This window comes from Hyaena hyaena, unplaced genomic scaffold, assembly GCF_003009895.1.
Source record: "Hyaena hyaena isolate Hyena2069 unplaced genomic scaffold, ASM300989v1 scaffold_333, whole genome shotgun sequence".
In the NCBI taxonomy this organism is placed as follows: domain Eukaryota; kingdom Metazoa; phylum Chordata; class Mammalia; order Carnivora; family Hyaenidae; genus Hyaena; species Hyaena hyaena.
The window spans coordinates 127,016-149,285 of NW_024080963.1; the positions used below are offsets into that span (position 1 = coordinate 127,016).

General features: G+C 41.0%; 1 protein-coding gene and 1 non-coding gene across 2 annotated transcripts in view; one reads left to right on the top strand and one right to left on the bottom strand.

Moving 5' to 3' along the window:
- Positions 1 to 22,270, top strand: part of RNF150 (ring finger protein 150) — a gene marked incomplete at its 5' end in the record, with an annotated part of 97,821 nt that overhangs the window by 39,172 nt on the left and 36,379 nt on the right. Inside the window, 2 exons of the mRNA XM_039249159.1 lie at positions 13,593 to 13,689; positions 20,601 to 20,811. Coding sequence (XP_039105090.1) covers positions 13,593 to 13,689; positions 20,601 to 20,811 — 308 coding nt within the window. The remainder of the gene's footprint in view (positions 1 to 13,592; positions 13,690 to 20,600; positions 20,812 to 22,270) is intronic.
- TRNAQ-CUG lies at positions 9,512 to 9,596 on the bottom strand. Its single transcript has one exon. It is a non-coding gene; the product is annotated as a tRNA-Gln (tRNA).

The window sequence follows — 22,270 nt, forward strand, 5'->3', positions numbered from 1 at the left end:
AGGCTGGTGCTGGTGCTGGTAAGGTGAGCAATAATTTATTTCACTGCATTCTTTTTATTTCCCCTTCCATCAGATAAAACTGCTAGCATAGCATATAAGCTTGCCAAAACAAAGTAATTCTGTTTTTTAAAAAATAGCCAGAATATGATTACTGCTGGTTCTGTGTGATAGCTCTTTTTCTCTTCTTTTTGTTTTAAATGATGTTTGCATAACCTAAATGGTTGGGGGGGGGGGTCAATGAAAGGCAGTTTCTCATCATTGGCTGAAACATTCCAGACCAAGCCCAATAGCAGAGTCACCCCCACAGTGAGGCTCTGGGCCAGTTGGATAGGTTTACAGTAGGGAGGGGCTGGTGTCTGCTTAACTAGCCTGATCCACACCATGCCCCAAAACACCACATTGTCACCACCGCAAGGACTTTCTGTATAGGAGACATAGAAAACTGAGACCATGGAAGGAAATAATTTGATGACGAGAAGCCCATGATCACAAGGAATGAGGGACAGCTAGCTCAGGCCCTGGTTATTTTCCTCATTGTTCATACCTCTTTGCTACTCAGTCCACCCAGATTATTTCAAAATGTTGATTTGGATCCATCCATTGCAGCTTTATTTCCTGTTCTTACTTTTTAAATAGTCTAACCTTCAACCCAACTCAGTTTCTATTCAAATCCTGAGCCTGCAACAGTCTTTACTCATGGAAGTTCCTTCTCCTTAGATTCTTTCCTCAGGTCTCCACACTTTAAAGTTCTCCCTATCCTGTAGTTTCCTAATTTCCTCACAAAGGAACTGCTTCCTTCCTTGACTTCTGTGATACTTTTACTTGTATCTCTTTATGACCCATCACTTTATATGTTGTGATAACATGACTTAAAATAGTTGGGGCACCTGGGTGGCTCAGTCAGTTAAGTGTCCAGCTCTTGATTCGGGTCAGGTCATGATCTCATTGTTTGTGAGATAGAGCCCCACATCGGGCTCTGCGCCAGAGCCCCTAGGATTCCCTCCCTCCCTCCCTCCCTATCTATCTGCCTTTCCCCCCTACTCAGCTCTCTTTCTGTGTCTCTGTCTCTGTCTCTGTCTCTCCCTTTCGAAATAAATAAATAAACATTAAAAAAATAGTTAATGGCACTGTTATCCACTGAACACTTATTAGCCAAGCACTTTACAAACAAGTATTTAATCCTTACACCAACCTAATAAGGTATTTTACTAGTCAGGATCGAGGTTTTGCTGTAGTAGCAGCAGCATCAACAACAACAACAACAATCCTCCCAACTCTCCGTGGCTTAACACAACAGAGAGTTCTCTTGTTTCGTGTTTATCTGTGCATCAGCGAGGAGTGTCTGCTCATGGCTGTCAGGTAACAAAGCAGTCACCATCTCAAACACTGTTAACTTTGACAAGCCAGTAATTGAATTCCATGTTCTGTAGTGAAATCTTTTATTTCTTTTTTTTATCTTATTGGCCAGAATTAGTCACACGACTACAGCTACCAACAGGAGAGCCTGTAATCATCCCATGTGCTTGAAAGATGCAGAGGTAGCATATTCAATGAATAGTATTAATGAGTGCCTCAGATGGGTACTATTATTATCCTCATTTTACAGACAAAGAAACTAAGGCTCAGAGAGGTTCAGGGTGATCCCAGGACTGTCAGCCAAGATTAAAAACGAAACTTATGGGGCGCCTGGGTGGCTTAGTCGGTTAAGCGTCTGACTTCGACTCAGGTCACGATCTCGCAGTTTGTGGGTTCGAGCCCCACGTCGGGCTCTGTGCTGACAGCTAGCTCAGAGCCTGGAGCCTGCTTCTGATTCTGTGTCTCCGTCTCTCTCTGACCCTCCCCTGCTCATGTTCTCTCTCAGAAATAAATAAAACATTTTAAAAAGTTTTAAAAAAATGAAACTTACTTTACCCCCCAGCCTGAGCTTTTAACCTCTACAAAGTACAGAATGTTCGTCTTTCTATCAGCCTGCCAATTCTTTATTTAAAACAGCTCACCAACAGGATGCCTGTCTGATCCATCTTTGTACCTCTAATGCCCAGCACAAGGCTCTGAATAAAGTAGTACTACATAACTATTCTACACAAATGAATTTGTTATTCTGTGTTGATTTTCCTACTTTTTCCTCAGAACTCAACATTCCAAGTAGTGAGTTGTGGTATCAGTTTTGGAATCTCTTTAACAACATACAGAAATATTCTTTTTCAGATTTTCTCATGTATAACTAAGAAATCCACCTTCCATACTACACTAAAGTGCCACTGTGTCAACAAAGTTAATGTTTCACTAACGGATAGAAATTAAATCTACAATTTTGCATAATGTAGCACAGTAGAAAATGTAGAGAAATCCCATGATACATTGAATGCCTGGGCTGCTAGTTATTGGACCACAGTCATGGCATTTGGGCAAAAGATAATGTGCAAAACAAGTCAATGATTTCCGTGTGTTTTTTCAAAGCATGATAGTCAAGATTATGGCAAAGTTCTGGTTGCATTCACCTGATTTTAGGAGCAGCTAGACAAGTGGAATCCTATAAGAAATCAATGAGAGCAATTTAGATTTCTTTTGCCCTCTGTGTACGTATGGAATACATTTCTCCTATGCAACATCCGTGACACTGTCTGGGCTCAGTCAACACTCTATAAGTGCCATCACCACTGTTATTATGGTCATTCTAACTGACTAATGCTTGTGCTCTGATCCATAAATTGATGTTCTGAAAATGAGATTTGCACAGAAGGATGGCCCGATGCGATATGTACCAGCCAGTCTGAGCAGAGCATGGACTGATTCATCAATGCCCCTAATGTTCTTGTCAGGATCCACTGACCCCCAGAGGAAAGGCAGAATTCTTTTACATTTTAGAACCCATAAAAATTTAGGAAAAGTGCTTCCTGAGTAAACCCTACCACCGAAAGCGCACTTGCAAGGAATAAGAACTAAATTATTGCTAATGGAATCACGACCTGGGGAAAATGGACTTTCAGAATTCATTTTTTCAGCCAACAATACTGAAAGCGTATCCTATTCCAGGTACTCTTCTAGGTTTTGGAGACAGAAATACTTTAACTCTGTCCAGTGCTTGTCAAACTCACTTGGGACACAGAGTAGTAAAGCAGGGTGATACTGAGCCTATAAGGTTGTGTTCCTTGTTTGGAGCCGCCATCCATTCTTATCCATCAGTGCCCACCCTGTGCCAGGTGTTAAAATACTTTTAATTTCACCCATATGTAAACAAGTGATAAAAAAAAAAAACAACAACCTATGACACTCTAGCTTTTAATGTGCCAGGTAGTAGTCTAAATATTTTACGTTTTGCATCATTTTCTTTTAATATTTAAATTTGTTCTCACTTGAAACATCTAAGTGTAAACCAGATTCTTTTTTACAGGATAAAAAAGGATTATTCATTTCAGTATTGATTCACTCTGCCATATTGCTCTCACAAACGGTTAGACTGACCAATTTACCTCCCACCAAAAGTCTATGAGTGTTTATGCCGTTGCCAGCACGAGCTATTATCAAATTTAAATATAAATGCAATTTAGGGGCACCTAGATGTCTCAGTCAGGTCATGATTTTGCAGTTCGTGGGTTCAAGCCTGCAATAGGCTCTACGCTGATAGCTCAGAGCCTGGAGCCTGCTTCAGATTTTGTGTCTCCCTCTCTCTGTCTACCCCTCCCTCGCTCATGCTGTCTCTCTCAAAAATAAACATTAACAAAAAGTTTAATAAATAAATGCAAATTATCAGAAAAAATGAACTCATTGTTTTAATTTACATTTTTCTGATTTAAGTTAGGAAATACTTTTGTACGTGTTTTAATACTTTTATCTGAAGTCTTAAATTCAGTTTGGACAAAAATATCAGCAAGTAATATTTTTTTACTTTTTTACTATGCACAGTAATTGTGCATTTGTGAAAATGTATTAGAACAAATAAAATAATTTTTAGATATCTGGATATAAGATCAACATGAAATCAGTGGCTTTCATTTCACTGGACATTTCAATTCAATGGACATGGCATTCGCTAAGCAGTACTTAAACTTAAAAGTATTCGTCTTTTTTCCTTTCTTTCTTTTTATTTTTTGACCCCCTCATCCATATCTCCCACTTAACCACTGGCAACGAGCAATCAGTTCTCTGTATCTATGGGCTTGTCTTCTTGTGGTGGTTGTTGTCTTTGTTTTTAGATTTCACGGATAAGAGAGATCATACAGTATTTTATCTTTTTCTGACTTATTTAACTTAGTATAATGCCCACCAGTTTCATCCATGTTGTTGCAGATGGTGAGATTTCATTCTTTTTAGTGCTGAGTAATATTCCATTTTCTGTGTGTGTATGTGTGTGTGTGAGTGAGTGAGAGAGAGAGAGAACATATACCATATTTCTTTATCCATTCATCCATTGACAGACACTTGGCTATTATAAATAATGTTGCAATGAATATAGAGGGTCATATATCTTTTTGAGTTAATGTTTTTGTTTTCTTCAGGTAAATACCCAGAAGTTGACTTGCTGGATCATATGGTAGTTCTATTTTTAACCTTCTGAGAACCTCCATACTGCCTTCCACAGTGGCTGCGACAATTTACATTCCCACCAGCAGCACACAGAGGTTCCCTTTCCTCCACATCCTCTCCAGCACTTTGCTGTGTCTTGTATTTTTGAAAAAAAAAAAAAAAAAAAAAGCCATTTTATCAGGTGTGAGTTGACATTTCACTGTGGTTTCAACTTGCATGTCTCTGATGATTAGTTATGTTGAGCATCCTTTCATATATTTGTTGGGCATCTGTATTGTCTTCTTTGGAAAAATATTGATGTGGATCTTTAGCCCATATTTTAACTGGATATTTTTTTTGCTATCAAGTTGTATGAATTCTATATATATTTTAGATACTAGTCCCTTATCAGGTATATGACTTGCAAACATTGTCTCCCGTTCAGTAGGTTGCATTTTCATTTTGTTCCGGTTTCCTTTGTTCTGCAGCAGTTTTTTAGTTTGTTGAAGTCCCATTTGTTTATTTTTTTCCTACTTGTTTATTTTTGCTTTTGGTGTCAGATTCAAAAAACCATTGCCAAGATGTTATGTCAAGGAGCTTACTGCCTATGTTTTCTTCTAAGAGTTTTATGGTTTCAGGTGTCTTTCATCCATTTTGAGTTAATTTTTGTGTATGGTGCAAGATTGGGGTAGATTTTTTATTCTTTGGCCATCCAGTTTTCCCAACACCATTTATTGCTTAGACTGTCCTTTCCCCATTGTGTGTTCTTGCCTTCTTTGTTGTAGATTGATTGACCATGTATGCATGGATTCATTTCTGGGTCCTCTATTTTGTTCCACTGATGTGATCTATGTGTGTCTGTTTTTATGCCGGTACCATACTGTTTTAATATTGTAGCTTTGTAATATAATTTGAGATCAAGGGGCATGATACTTCCAGCTTTGTTCTTTCTCAAGATTGCTTTGGCTATTTGGGGGGTTTTCTGTGTGTTTGGATCCATAAAACTTTGGGGGTTATTTGTTCTATTTCTTTGAAAATTGACAATGGAATTTTGATAGGGATTGTTTTTTGTTTTTTTAAAAATTTTTTTAATGTTTTATTTATTTCTAGGAGAGAGAGAGAGAGCGTGAGCAGGGGAGGGTCAGAGAGAGAGGGAGTCACAGACTGAAACGGGCTCCAGGCTCTGAGCTGGCACTCAGCACAGAGCCCGACGCGGGGCTCGAACCCACGAACCGCGAGATTGTGACCTGAGCGAAAGTCGGACGCTTAACCGACTAAGCCACCCAGGCGCCCCTGATAGGGATTGTATTGAAACTGTAGATTGCTTTGGGTAGTATGGATTTTTAATAATATTGAATTCTTCCATTCTATGAGCATGGAATATCCTCCCATATATTTGTGTCTCCAATTACTTTCATCAGTGTTTTATAGTTTTCAGTGTACAGGTCTTATACCTCCTTGGTTAAACTTATTCCTAAGTATTTTATGCTTTTCGATGCAGTTGTAATTGAGATTGTTTACTTAATTTCTCTTTCTGACAGCTCATTATTAGTATATAGAAAGGCCATAGATTTTTGTGTCTTGACTTTGTTTCCTATAACTTTACTGAATCCATTTATTTTAACAGCTTTGGTATGGAGTCTTTAGGGTTTTCTATATATACCATCTGCACATAGTGATGGTTTTATTTCTTCCTTTCCACTTTGGATGCCTTTATTTTTCTTGCCTCATTGTTCTGGCTAGGACTTCAACACTCTGTTAAAGAAAAGAGGTAAGAGTGGGCATCCTTGTCTTCTTCCTGATCTTAGAGAAAAAGTTTTCAGCTTTTCACTATTGAGTATAATGTTAGCTGTGGGTTTGTCACATATGGTCTTTATCATGTTGGGGTAGCTTCCCTCTGTACCTTCTTTGTTGAGAGTTTTTATCATAAATGGATGTTGAATTTTATCAAATGCTTTTTCTGCATCCAATGAGATGATCATATGATTTTTATCCTTCATTTTGTGATGTATGGGCACGAGTGCAAGTACGGAGATCCTTACTTCTCCGCCATCTTGCCCTCTCTCTTATCCTTCATTTTGATAATGTAGTATAACCTATTGACTAATTTGTGAACCATCCTTGCATCTTGGAATAAATCTCACTTGGTCCTGGTATATGATCCTTTTCATTTATTGTTGAATTTGCTTCTCTAATATTTTGTTGAGGATTTTGGCATCTATGTTCATCAGGGATATTGGCTTATATTTTTCTTGCGCATCCTTCTTTGGTTTTGGTATCAGGGCAGTGCTGGCCTTATAAAATGAGTGTGAAAGAGTTCCCTCCTCTTCCTTTTTTTTTTTTATTTTTTTGTTTGTTTTGTTTTGGAAGAGTTTGAGAAGGATTGGTATTAATTCTTCTTTATTGCACCAATGAAGCCATCTGGTCCTTGACTTTTTTATTTGTTGGGAAGTTTTTCATTTTGATTCAATCTCCTTAATAATAATTAGTCTGTTCAGATTTCCTGCTTCATCATGATTCAGTCTTGTAGATTGTTTCTAGAAATGTATCCATCTCTCCTAGATGTCCAATTTGTTGGCATAAAATTGTTTGTAGTGGTTTCTTATGAGCCTTATATTTCTGTGGTATCAGTTGTATCATCTCTTTCATTTATTTTTTAATGTTTATTTCTTTATTTTGAGGGAGAAAGTGAGCTTGGGGGATTCAGGAGGAAGAGAGAGAAGAGAGAGAGAGAATATCTGTGCTGACAGCACAGAGCCCCATGCAGGGCTCAATCTCATGACTGTAAGATCATGACCTGAGTCAAAATCAAGAGTCAAGAGTCAGACACTTAACCAAAGGAGCCACCCAGGCACCCCTGATCTCTTTCATTTCTGATTTGAGTCCTCTCCCTTTTTTTCCTAGTGAGTCCAGCTAAAGGTTTGCCGATTTTGTCTTTTCAAAGACCAGCTCTTAATTTCATTTATCTTCTTTATCGTCTTTTTAGTCTCTATTTCTTTCTTTCTGTTGTAACCTTTGTTATTGTCTTCAGTCTACTAACTTCTGGCTTTGTTTGTTCTGCTTTATGCCCTTTGTCCTTTGATTGTAATAACAACCTCTAAAGGAGTATCACAAACAATATTACTTTGGAAGGTTGTTGCAACACTTACAGGACATTGTCGTAAAACATGAAAGAGAAAACTGAGCTACAGGCAAATTTAATTACTTACCCAAGGTCACAAAGCTAAGGAGCGGTGGTCAAACCCCAAAATCAGGGCACACACTCAGCTACTGCAGCATATATAGGAAAACACCGTGGGGCAAAAAGAAAAAGAAACTAGCTCTACTTGGCTGAGTTTCGAGAAAAGGGATGGGATATTCAAAGAAGAGAAGGGATATCTGAGCTATGACTTGAATTGTGAGCAAGATTTGACACACCAGGGGGAAAAAATGAGAAGGGCATTCCAGAGCTATGGTAAAAGTGTGGGGTAAGTATGGGGACATAACAGAAGACATGACACATCCCAGAGTGAGCAAGCGTTCTTGTGTGCATTGTCTTCAGGCATTTTGACTTTGTGCTCTAGGAAGAGGGGAGAAGCTGAAGCATTTCAAGACTGAGGGGTGATATCATATTTATATAGAAAGCTAAAGCAAGAAAGGGAAACCAGACCACGTCGAGAAGAACCCTGACAAAGCGTGGGTATGACTTTCTGTGGTCCTTGATGGTTCAAATACGAACACTTTATGGAAAGGTGATGGAGCTGCCAACTCAGCATTTACCACATCTGTCTGTTGGGCAGTGGGGATTGGGGGAGTACAAAGCATTTAGGGGCCAGTGTTATCCTCTCCCCAAGTAAAGCAAGCAAGCTAGTATCTAAGAAAAGTCCTGAGGAGGCCAATATTGTTTTACAGCTTTCCCTTCTGTAGCCAAGTGAATATGCTTAAGGCAGATCACTTTTCGCTTTAGTTTTGCCTGATTCCCCAACCCCTGTAACTAAGATACTGCCTCCTTGAAACTGAACCACAAAAATACATTGGGAAAGAATAAAAATTCGAATTGTTCCAAACCGCTCCCTCCCCCACCCCCTGCCATGACGGTTCAGTTGTGGGGAGGAAGGATGGCAGAGTGCAGAGCTGGGTAAAACCACTGACTCTAGGGCTGGGTTTGAGCCCTAGCTCCACAGCTTACGAGCTCTTTGCATAATTTAATTTACTTTGATGAGCTTCAGCTTACTCCTTCATAAAATGGGAATAATAATTTTTACCTTCATAGAGCTGTAATGAATTAATAATGTATGTAACATGCCTGTTGCATAGTAGGCATGTTAGATACATGGAGGCATATTAATAAATATTAAGTTAATATTCATTAATTAAATTGGTGGTTATTAATTTAAAAACTCCGACTTCATTGACAATTGCAAATAAGATTGTGAGGTTCTGAAGAAATATTTTGACTACCCAAAGAAGCAGTGGATATATCCTATTTAAATAGTTAATGTTGCCTGCATCCCCGAGTGACTCATGTTCTTTGATAACCATCTCACTGAAGGGAATGAAACAGCTTGTATTGGTGCCAAAAGGAAAACCATGGAATTCTAATGTCAGTGTCAGGCTGACAGCGTCTGACAAAGCCTACAAAAGTGGATGAGATAGAAAGGCCAGAAAAGCTGTGTTCTTCCTCCAGGTGGAGGGAAAAATGCCATTTATTTGGAGGGGATATCACACATATAGGCAAAAGGACAGCAGAAACCAAGAATTAATAAATGGGGAAACAGGTTTAGCTGGGTTTGTCATTACTGGTAAAAAACGTGAGACCTTATTTTGTTACTCATAATCAGCTCAGCATCATGTTCAGTTGTCAGCATTATCCTTTGTTAGGTGCTTGAAGGACTTTTTCTTTTTTATTTGTTTGTTTGTTTATTTTTGAGACAGAGAGAGACAGAATGCAAGCGGGGCAGGGGCAGAAAGAGAGAAGGAGACACAGAATCGGATGCAGGCTCCAGGCTCCAAACTGTCAGCACAGAGCCCAAGGTGGGGCTCGAACCCACGAACCGCGAGATCACGACCTGAGCCAGAGTCAGACACGTAACCAACTATGCCACCCAGGCGCCCCTGAAGAACTTTTACTTAAATGGTTCATCAAACGGAACTTTGATGAAGAAAGAGGGAGAAGAGTTTTGATCAACCCTCTGTTGCATTTCCAGCTTGCTAGGATTGTTAAAAATAGGCAAGATAGCATATTTTGTCTCATTGTTCCTCAGTGTGTCCTTTGTCACACGGCCTTTGTTAAAACATGGGAAGGAACAGTGTGGTACCGTGAATCATACTAGCAGGATGAGCTGAGGTTGACTTCACCGTAGAGATGTTTACTTGACTGTTGGTTCCTCTCACTGAATACTGGATTCTTTCCCTATTTCTTTGTTTATTTATTTAGTCTAGTAACTCCATTTTTCTTTCCATTGGGGAGAGAGGAATTGTTTTTGCAATCCTAATTACAAGGATACAGTCTTCATATTTGATAGTTAACACAAGAATTACGATGTGAGGAAACGAATGTTCGTTAATAATCAGCATGATCACCCTATGTGTCACTTTAGCACTTTCACTTTTTGCCCTAGTTCTCCCTCAGATTTTTTAAAGAGTATGCCTTTACTTGTTAAAATGTTAAAAGTATATTCTAAAGAGTAGAAATCAGAGTAATAACATAATATCTAAAAACAAGATGTAGTACATCGGTATCCATAAAATTAATGGTAGCTCACAATTAAGGGGGGGCCAGGAGTTACCTTTTAAGCTTTGTGGTCATTACTTATCCCCCCACCCCCAAACCCCCCACCTTCACAGAGTCATTCACTTGCAGACCCCAAAGTTATAAGAAAATTTCACAGATGAGCACCTGAGTCTTGGAGAACTAAGACTTGCCTAAGATTAAACAGCCAGAAAATGACGGGTCTGGGAGTGTGGCTTTCCAGTGGCCTTTGCACTGTGGTTCACAGGGAACCATTCAAGGGCTACGCGACTGCATTGATGGAGGGACCTTGTCTTATTCATCTTTGTACCCAGCTCCTAGCACAAAACAGAATGGAACAAGGAGGTGACGTAACTAGTGCTATATTTTAGGAAGATAAATCTGGCAAGGATGAGTGGGATGAAAAGGACAGGAAAAGCTCGTGGTGTGGAGAGCAGTTTAGATGTTATTGCAATAATAAAGAACATTAACAAGATTAGGAGTGAGGAAGCAGCATTGAGATAGAAGCGACGCAAAGCGTGTAGAAGAGATGTAGCAAGACGGAGGCCATGGGCTTATGCCCGTGTGTAGACAGTGAGGAGGACCAGGGCTCTTGATAAGTAATCATTTATATAGCAGATACTTCTGAGCATCACCTCTGTGCAAGGAACTATTCTAGATGCTGAGGATACAACAGTGAATTAGGCAAACAAGGATTTTGCTCTCATGGACCTTATATTCTCATTGGAGGATATATTGATCAATGTTCTCCAGAGAATCCCACTATACTCCACTATATTATATATCATATGTATAAGTATATATATGAGAGAATTTTCAAGACATTGATTTTTCAAGAAATTGGCTTATGTAGGGATGGCAAGTCAGGAATCTGTAGGGCTGGCCTACAGGCTAGGAACTTGAGCAGAATCTGGTGTGGTTGTCTGGAGGCAGAATTTCTGCTTCATCGGGAAACCTCAGTTATGTTCTTAAGGCCTTTAACTGATTAGATAAGACCCACCTAGATGATTTAGGATAATCTCCTTTATTCCAAGTCAACTGATTGCAGATATGAACCAGATCTGTGATATGCCCCTAGATTAGTGTTTGATCTGAGTACTATAGCCTAGCCAAGTTGACCCACAAAACTAACCATCACAGGCATGTCAGAGTGAGCAGTGAACAGAGAGGAATGATTCAGGGTGTTAGAGAATAACTGTCAGCTCCTGGGGATTGGAGACAATGGAAAGACTTCTCTGTGTAAGTAGGTATATCTACATCTTTCAGATGGAGCATCCGAGACTTGGGGATATTAAGTGGCTTATTGAAGCTAAAACAGCTAATGATTGCCCTCCTTTCTGACTCTAGCATGTATGCAGGAAACACCACAGGGGCTGCCTCTCAAGAACAGTCAGAAGGATCAGAGTGTTTGACTTTTTCCCCCAGAGGAACACAGTGGGCGAGCAAGTTCAGATTCAGAACTTGTTTTCTGGGGCGCCTGGGTGGCTCAGTCGGTTGGGCATCCGACTTTGGCTTGGGTCATGATCTCACAGTTCATGGGTTCGAGCCCCATGTCGGGCTCTGTGCTGACAGCCAGCTCAGAGCCTGGAGCCTGTTTTGGATTCTGTGTCTCCCTCTCTCTCTGACCCTCCCCTGCTCATGCTGTCTCTCTCTCAGAAATAAATAAAAAATTAAAAAAAAAAAAAAAACTTGTTTCCTGAGTGCAGAGCCTCAACACAGGGAGGTCCATACTGCTTTTGGGGGACAGGGTGGCTTCATCCTGCTTTAGTCCCTCCCTCACTTCTGCCTGTGTCCAGCTCAGGGCTCTTGTGTCAGTCAGTCATTGTGCCTAGAATACCCTTCTTCTCCCCTCCCCTTCGTGTGGATCATGTCTGTGTAGCCCTCACGAAGCCCTTTGGCACTTCGTCAGGGAAATCTTCCCTGAGTACCCAAACGAAATAAATCTCCCAGGTATAAGCCTCCCCAGACTCCATATTCCTCTAAGGTGGTACTTAGCACTATTGTCATTAAGTAGTTTGTTTGTGTTATTTTATTAACCTCTGCTCCTCCTGTCCCACTCCCGAAGGGAAGGAACCAAATCACTACCATGCTGATTGCCAGTGTTGAGCACAGGTCTCAGCATTTATTACTTGTTGGATGAATGTATGGGTGAAAGAATGAATGACTGTGATATGTGTCTTTCAAGGAATAAATCTACAGGCATTCTAAACAACAATCTGGAAATATGATGACACCTCCAGGTTGCTACTCTTCTGTTCTAATCCTCAATCTAACCATATCCAGGGTACAGCTAACCCCATCCTTGGCTCATGGGTTCTTCTCAATTTCCATTTAAAAGGTGGCCCTTCCTGCACTCTTTCCTAATTTAGGGGTCCCTTTTAAGCATTTGGGCCTAAAGCCCTCTAACACAAAGAAAACGGTTAGAACTGATAGAAGGAAAGAAAACAAAGGTGAGAAAAGAGAGTAAACATATTCCAGGAAGATCTGCGAAGTCAGGAGTGAATGGAATGTCCTACAAAGCCTTCATACTTACAGGTGGTTCCCTATCTTCTTGCCACAGGCAGGAAGTTCTGAGTGCTTCTGCCTGTGGTCTGGAGTCTTGTGAGTGAGAGAAAAAGCTTCTGACTCGAGCAGTCCCTGATAATCTCTTGGGTTCTTGAGAGCCAAGTTGAATGAAAGGTCAATTAGGAAGCCCCCCTGCACCTCCCGCATGCCCCCCTCCTGCTGGCACGCAGTGAAGGCTCACAGGGGTGGCACATGAGAATGGCAGTGGAGTTAAGCACATCAGCTGTACAAACAGGAAAGGGTACAGTACCCTTCACTCTGGCTTCTGATTTGACAGCCAGCAGCCATAACAACATAAAATGTCATCTGTGTTGTTAAATGCTTCCAGGAGCTCTTTTGCCCTTTTGTGTGAGAGCCCAAATATTAATGGAAACAAGCCTTTATTTTGCAGTTGTCTTCTGACTGTGGAAAAAGAAACTTTGGATTTATTTACAAGTCGCAAGTTGTCCTGAAAGGTCTGTGCAGGCCTCCTCACTTCCATTCTTTCCATTAAGCATTCTTCCAATTGAGAAAGAGAAAAATCTCTCTGTGTCTACATTCTCTACGTTTTCTGAAACTTGGAAGGCTCCGTTGTGAATCATATAGGACAAGTCTGGGATCCAGACAGATTTTGACTAACCTAGCACAGGGTCTACCAGGAAGCTTACTGGCCCAGGAGCTAAGAGAGGGAGGTTCAAGTCTTGGCTGTGCCTCTGAGCAGTCGAGTGACCTTGGACAAGTCTCTGGGCTCTAGTGGACTAGGTAGTCTGTGCGGTGACCGCCACTCTAAGATGTATGGTTCTCATTGCAGGCATCTTTTCCACAAGTCCTGTGTTGACCCCTGGCTTCTAGACCATCGCACCTGTCCCATGTGCAAGATGAACATTCTTAAAGCCCTAGGGATCCCGGTAAGCACAGCACAGCCTCCAGCATCGTAATGTGTGTCTTTCTGCATCACCCCGAAAGCAGGGAGAAAACATCACACCTGGATTTTCTATGAGGCCCTCATCTTCATGGCAGAGCCATCATCTACTGAGGCCCCAAGGGAACAGCCATGTCTGAAATCTCTCTCCTCTCACTTTTTCTCACTCTGAGAACATCACAGCCCTCTCACCACATCCATGTCTGTGAATCGAGGTGCTGCTTGTGCAGCTCATAGGCTTCTCATCTAGGCTGCAGGGTGTGAGTGTAGGCAGGACACAGCAGAGGCTGGATGGCCTGGTCACACAGTGATCACCTCCTGTGTCATTACACACTGTCAGGAAGGAGATCTGCATGCTGCACTTTCCGATATTGCCCTACGACCGTCTAGCTTTCACTGGAAAGGAGCCCTTCCAGACAACGGGAGGGAAGGACAGCCACTAGGAACCTGGCCCAGAGCCTTTGCTCAACACAGATCTCTGCAGAGACCTTGAGGGAACAGGAAACCAGACCCAGAGCCACTGAATTCTGGCACTACCATCCAGCTGGTGCCCTCCATCATATGTTTATAAAATTTAGTCTCTCCCCCCATGCAAAGAGAATCCCACCAGCTGGCTGGCTTGATGCTCCAGGGAAGGACTTTTCCCAGAATTGTATTAAAGTGAAGCCCATGAGCTGGTAGTTGGTGAGACACCAGCTGCTGTGGTGAGGGCAGGAAGCAAGCCAGGCCACCAAATCCAAGGGCCGCACAGAGATGTGAGAAGAGACTAGGCAAGAAGCTAGAAGAGACTAAAAGAAGCTAGACAAACAGGATACAGAGACCAAATTCGCCCCCCCCCCATTCCCTCCACTTTGCTGCAGCCTCTCTGTTGTCAGTTCTCACTACTGATGGCAGAGAATAAAAAGAATGTTAACAATCCCAAGATGTCACTGAAGAAGAAAGGATCAGATCAGATATCAAAGATTTCCTTAATGCCAAAATGCTAATTACGCAGGACTATCAGAGGGACTCTGTTGGGGAGGGCACACCTGAAGCATTAGGAGGTCATGCATTAGGTGGAGAATTTTCTACCCTGTACCAGCTGCCTCGAGGCAAGCTGTGTGCTGTTTTTCATGGTTGATACACCAAACACAAATCAACTTGTGTGATGGTAGCTTCGAGCTAGATTTTGAAAAGCAATGCATTAAATTTTCAGACCACAGTTGCAAATGCATAATGCATTCAAGGTGAAAATCAATTACAGTGACCATGAAATATTAGTAAGAACCCATCATCTCTACCAGATACTAGGAGCTTAGAAAATCAAACTCAAGGTTTGCACTTTTCAACCGGTTCATGCAAGGGAGGTGGGAAATGTATGTATGTGTGTGCTTGCATATGTATATGTTCTCTTACATCTCCAAAACCTTTAGAATGCTTACAATTCAGGGTAGACAGCCACATTATTTGCCCCAGTTACTATTGCTCAGGATATTTTCCAAAGGCCCTAAATGTTGATCCCAGTGCTTCTTGGTCAGGACAATGAAACCGAAACACCTCTGGTGGTTACGTTTTCAACTAAATAGCATTTGACTTCAGACTTTTCCAGAGGAGCTAAGCCTTCTCCAGAAGCTACTTGAGAATGAGTTGACAATACAAATACTGTTTTCAAAATAGAATTGTTGAGTGGTGTTTGGGCTTATTTCCAAAATTAAAAACATTTTAACTTTTAGCAGTTGGGCAATTTGTACATGGGTTCATGCCCACCAAGTACAGGTGGGATTTTACTCACCACACTTGACTTCCAGAAAAATAAACACTGGTAGCGTCTTTTCAGTTTTGCCAAGGATTCCTAAAGGGCAGCTGCATGGGAACATGACACACATCTGAGCTCGCCCCAGAGAACAGAACATTCTCCAGAAAGAAGAGAGCATGTGGGGCCGCTTCTCAGGAACCACCAAGGCGTATGGCTACCCTCACGCCTCCCCAAGGCTTTTCTGGTTATGTCCTAGAGGATGATACTGACGTCTGGATCTGGGAGGAATTGGGGATATGATTTCACTCCATACTTTAGCACTGGGTAGCACCAGGCCTAAACCATACCAAAAAGATGATTCTTTATTGCATTCGTATAACTTTCCATGTCCCTGGACAAGTTCACAGCCTTCTCAATTAGTAAACACTTCAGCTCACTGAAGCCCTCTTTATGCAGCCTAAAAATGTTATTTTATAATTTTTCTAAATCCCTTATACTTGAGTCTTAAGGAAAAGTGAAAAGAGCTTGTCAGTCTCTAACAATTAGTGCCTGGTGTTCTTATCTCTGTATCCCTTTCATGCTGCTGAGGGTTCAATAAACATCTGTGGTGCTGTTGCCCTTCAGAGCCAGAAGGCTGCCAGTCACAGAATCATATTTACGAAGTTCAGTCTGGTCCTCCTTTGGACGGTGTCCACTCACCACTCATCACTTGGTTATAATGTCAACGAAATGGTCCAGATACAGGCAGTAAGGGTTTTTTGGCTTGTTTCTGGTTTTTGTTTTTAACTGAGTATCCTTGTGGCTGTCTGTGCTATCAGGCATACCACACATAAGCTGAAGGCTGAGAGCTGGGGACGTTTTCATTTTGTCAAGTGGCTTTTTCTAAAACGAGCTGAAGAATGAAAGCACAGCTTGAGGATCATGAAATTCCCATTATAGTGGGTATCTTGGGTATCTTTTATTTTTTTATAATATTTTGCCAAGAGAAATAAGATACTGAATTGAAAAGGAAGAGGGAGGTCTTCACTGTCAGAAGTGTTTTCATCCCTTTATCTACACAACAGAGCCTCGCCCTCAATTCTCTCCAGTCAGGTGTAGGTGAGTCTTTGTAGAACGACAGAACACAGATCTCAGGGAGTGCTCCTCTGAGGAGTACCGTATCACCCAGGCTGTTCGTATCCCCAGCAGCGAACCCCTTCACCTAGTGCTATTGTCTTGATATGAATGGGATGATAGTTCTTGAATAGGAAATCCCATGTCGCTGGGATACCTCTAACTTCTAGAGGTTGGTTTATTTGAGGGGTTTCCCCCGTGCTGACCTGAATTTGAATACCTATGCAGTGTTCACTTGCAGATGGTATTTGATATCTTCTGCTAAACATTATGACTATAATTAGAGGTATATAAATTGGGTCCCTTTTCAAGAACATTCTTCTCTTGGATGAACCACTTAGAGTGGATATAAACTGTGAGTTTCTGTAATGTTTGGTCTATGACATATTATACCTAAGCCACATTATTCATGCCTGCCACCATTAACAGTCTCACTGAGCTAATTAGCTCTTTTTCTTTCCTTCTGTTAAAAATATAATACCATTCCTACTAGCCCACAAAGTAAAAGGGAACACTCTGCTTCAAAATTAATAACTTTTTTTTAAAAAAAGAAAAGAAATAAAATGAAGAAACAGTATCAACAAGCGAAGTCAACATTTTGAAAACTATGTCAGTGGTTTAGCATATGTGATTGTGTTCAGATGCCTCTGGAGGAAAGACCAACCGGCACGGTATTCTCATTGTGAAATCTATCCTTCCCTGACACCCCTCCCCCCATACAATTGGTTTTGCTTATAAAGGTTTTTATATAGTGTAGGGGAAAGGAAAAAAATATTTTCCCTTCTATCCTCCCAGGTTCTCCAGAGGAGGCCCTATAAATGAGACTGGCAAAAGATAAACACGAGAAAAATAACCAGACGTTTATTAACATGTGCACTGCACAAGCACGTGGGAGCACTTAGGGATGAGTAAGTCAAAGGGGCGGGCAGAACTTGGACATACAGAGCACCTTTACAAAAAAACAAATTTTTACAGAAGTGACCAGACAAAGGACCTTGCGTTTCTGGGGCAGCAAATTGTGGGAAGGTACATATATGAGGGAAACTAATGGCAGAGAAGAGCGTATTAGTTAAGGTGTGTTATTACAGATCCATTTTGGTGCCAACTGCCAGTCTCTGGTGATCAGAATGTTCTTCTCTTCCTAGTACAGAGAGGGGGCCACCTTTACCAAATGTCCTACTTTTAGGCAGATGGGAGGAGGACGGAGCACATTTCTTTATCTGCTTCTTCTCAACTGTCTTTAGCTCAAAATAATCCTTACGCCAACAGCACATTTTGGGGTGGCATATTCTGCTATCCTTGAATAGCATACCTTACCTTCACACAGAACTTGACAGCTTTTAAAGCATTTTCTCAAATCCCCCCTTAACTGATCTAGGGCAGATACTAACATTCCCAACTTTTCATAGTAGTAAACTGAGACCCTAATAAAATCGACATTTACTGAGAGCACCTTGTAATTGTCAGACACTATATGAGGGCTTGGAAATCAAGATCAACGTAATGTAGTTGTTTCACTTTAGAAAGCTCCTGTCTTACTTGTATGTGGAATCTGAAAAACTGAACTCCTAGAAACAAAGAACAGACTGGTAGTTGCCAGAGGTTGGGGGTTGGAGTGGGGGTGAAATGGGTGAAGGTGGTCAAGTTATAAATCAGTCCTGGGGATGTAACATGCAGCATGGCGACTGTAGTTAACAATCTTGTTTTGTATATTTGAAAGTTACTAAGAGAGTAGATCTTTAAAGTTCTCATCTCACATACACACACACACAACAAACTTGCAACTCTATGAAGTAATGGATGTTTGCTGAACTTAGGTGTTAATCATTTTGTAGTATATATGTATATCAAATCATTCTGTCATACAACTAAACTGATACAATGTTACATGTCAGTTATATCTGAATCAACCTGAAGGGAGAAAGCTGGTGGACTGGTAGAGTGAGACAAGCACAGTTACAAGTAAACCATAACAAGGAGAGAGATACCTACAAAGTATCACAGTATCAAACATGCTGCCTGGGAGACTATCATCCTGGGAGGGAACACTACCTAGAAAAGGTGATGGTTGGCCTGAGAATTGAAGGATGATTCACCACAGGTAGGTTGAGACCTTGGGATGGGGAAGGCAGTGGGGGTGATTGCGGCTCATCAGAGGAACAGCAGAAGCTACAGCACTGAGATAGGGAATATATGGTGTTTCCAAAGGCTGAAGTGAGGCCAGAAAAGCTGGCTGCCGTGAGGCTGTAGAGAGCCTGTTTTGCCCTACTAAGGAGCTTATAATTTGTTCTCTAAGAGAAAAGAGGAATCAGGGGCACCTGGGTGGCTCAGTCAGTTAAGTGTCTGAATCTTGACATCAGCTCAGATCTTTACTTCAGAGTTCAAGCTTCGTGTTGGGCTCCATGCTGGTTATGAAGCCTACTTTAAAAAAAGAAAAAGGAAGAAGGAGAATCAGACCTGTGTTGTTGTTGTTGTTGTTGTTGTTGTTGTTGTTGTTGTTGTTTTTAAAGATTGCCCTGTTGAGAAAGTAGAGAATGGAATATACCAGGGGAAGAAACTGTAAGGAAATAGGGCGGCTGGTAATGGGGTGGGAAAAATTCATAATATAGCTTATGTCCAGTATCACAATCTCCAAATTTCATAAATATGGTAGGTTGGTCATTCAGTGAACTGACTTTTGGTAACTTGAGTTTCAGTGAATTGGCTCACTTTCAATAGAGATGGAGAAGATGAAATAAAGAGAGAATACAGAGAAAGAGGGAATGAGCCGAAATTGAGATTTTTGTGAGTTTGATGGAAATTTCCAACTGACTATTGCAAACACAGATGTGGAGCCTGAGAGACTGGTTTAAGAGTAGAAAATCAGGACAAGGGTCCCCTGCTTTGGATTTCTTGCTTTGTGCTCCCAATGAGTCCAGGAGCTATGGATTCTCCCTTTGGGTGAACTTTGAACACAGTGTAGTCACTGTGATGTTAATTCAGTCAATGCCAATCCAGAATTTTCTTCACCTAGTCGTACCTATCCTCTTCTGCATCCATTGGGAGTGCAAAACCACAGGACTATCATCACTCAAAGCAATGTTGGTATTTAGACCAAGCTATTCTTAGTATTTCTCAAGACCAAATCTCTGCAACACTATCTTTTTAAAATAATCTTTATGAGTTTGGGTAGAGACATAACAACTGAAAATCATTTTAAAAGCTGTTTATGGAGGAGATATAAATATATTCAATATCATTTAGGCCAAAGAGAAAAATTTGCAAAGAGAAAGATTTTGCCCAAAGATAGAATAGTCTGACAAAGGCTGGCCAACACAGTCTGTATTGCAAAGTAGGGAGCTCCCCGTTTCTATGTTGTTCAGGTGGGGGCTGTCAGATCTGGAAATGAGGGGTCCGGAGGGAGGGGAAGTCTTGCAATGAGTGGATAGTCAAACTAGACGATCTCCTTAGTTTCATGATTCTAAAATTTTAATTGAGAAGATTTGACCAACATGTGATCGGTTTGCATGTTAAGTAAATAGGGCATTTTTTACAGCTGGTTTTTGCCTGATGTTTAACCACCACCATAACAAAAATAGCCTCACCCTGTGCTTTTGTGTGTATCTCTATTAAACAATTCACCATGAGTCAGATTCTGTGCCCCCTCCCTACTCTCCTGTCATCAGTGCATACAAACAATACATGAGTCTTTGGGAGTAATTATCAGCTGTCACCTACCTCCTATATGACAAGTGAACACTATATACAAGGGAGAGTTATCCTTATAAATAAATATTATGTCCCCCCCTCCCAGTATTCTACTAATGTATGAATATTGCTTCTCCCGGAATTAAAACATTAGATCTATTTGGAAACTTTGGAAAGGAAATTTTGGAAGATGTTTTCATGTTAATTACAGAAACTATAGTGGAATATTTTTTTTACGTGATTCAGGAGGAAAACAGTAAAGAACTCAGTTTTCCATTGAGACAAAATATTCAGGCTGTAAACATTTCATCTCTAACTTGATGACAAACACTAAGGAGACATCCTTTTCTCCTCATTATCAGCCTAATGCCGACTGCATGGACGACTTGCCCACCGACTTCGAGGGGTCTCTGGGAGGCCCACCCACCAACCAGATCACAGGCGCGAGTGACACGACTGTAAACGAAAGTTCCGTCACTTTGGACCCTGCTGTCCGGACAGTGGGAGCCTTGCAGGTGGTCCCGGATACAGATCCCACCCCGCAGGAAGGAGAAGTCATCTTTACCACCAACAGTAAGTCCTGCTCCGCTCCGAAGCACCATAGTCCACAGGGCTGTAGCCACATGGGAAATAGAAAAAGACATTTTTCCTCAAGAAGTTAAAAAAAAAAACAACCCAGTATAATATTGCCAGGCTGAACAGTCATACTTGATAGGCCCTTAGAAGCCCAGCGCTTTCCAAAGCCAAGTGGGCGGGCAACAGACCTGGCTGTGCCTCTGGGCTGCCCTAACACAGACACTTCTGTGCTCATGAAAGCATGAGTGTCCTAGCCCCATGGTCCCTGGCGTGGGCAGGGCGGTGGCTCTGGTCTCTGAGAGTGGTGAGAAAAGCAGCTGCAGGGGTTGCTTAGCAGGACTGGATAGGGCACAGCCCTGCTCACTGTGTGTGTGTGTGTGTGTGTGTGTGTGTGTGTATGTGACAGAGAGAGAGAGAGAGAGAGAGAGCCCTCTGGAGTGGCTGCATGAGCCAGGCTGGATTGCCCTCCCCTGTTGCTGCAGGATGCAGATGTAAATTACATGGCTTGAGATGGCTGCTTTTACAGTACAACCTAATTCTCCGAACACAGTGGCATATTAAACTATCTTCAGGATTCTTTCCCCGTCTTCTGCATATACTGTACTGCTCTATTTGATGATAGTCATAAAAATATTAAAGGGCTGTATTAGCATTAAGATTGAAGTTAAACCTAAAGTATCTAGTCATCAGTCTTATACAGCAGAGATGAAAGCTTCAGGAGTTCTAAGAAAATCAGCATGCAAATTAACGTTGGTTCAAGGTTTAAAGGGTGGGTGGATATTGAAATTTTAAAGTAAGGTGTATTATCTCTCTTGATAGAAGTAACCTATTTGCTGTAGAAAAACTGGAAATGGAGAAAAGTAGATTAAACCTTTTGGGATATTTCCTTTTAAGTTGGTCTTTTTTTTTTTTTTTTACATATTTGTGATATTTGTAGACTTTATAAAATCATTCATGCTGAAATGTAAAGAGATGCATTTTTCTGATGAAGAAATTAATTTAGACCTTGTTGTTGAAAGATTGAAACATGAAAATAATAAAAAAAGGATGAAAAAATCGCTCAGTACCCCATCTAGAAATAATCACTCTTAACATGTTGGTGTATTTCCTGATAGACTTTACCATTGAGACAGTAAAATAGGGGGTTGAATGTTGATAGCATTATAACTGTAGAACTCCCAGAGGACCTCAGCAGAAAGTAATTTCAAGAGGAACTTGGTGGCAAATATCTGTCAATGCATAGTTCATTACTTTTGTGTGGTTAAGAATTTTAACTCTGAAAACCTGACTTTTAAAGGCATAACAACCTTAATATTGAAACAATGATCATTAAACACTACAAGTCCTTAAAGACAAATTTCCAATCCCTTTGTTTTGAAGGTCTAGGGAGGTGCTATCCCGTATTAATATAATGTAAGTCACATATGTAATTTCAAATGTTCTATAGTCATGGTAG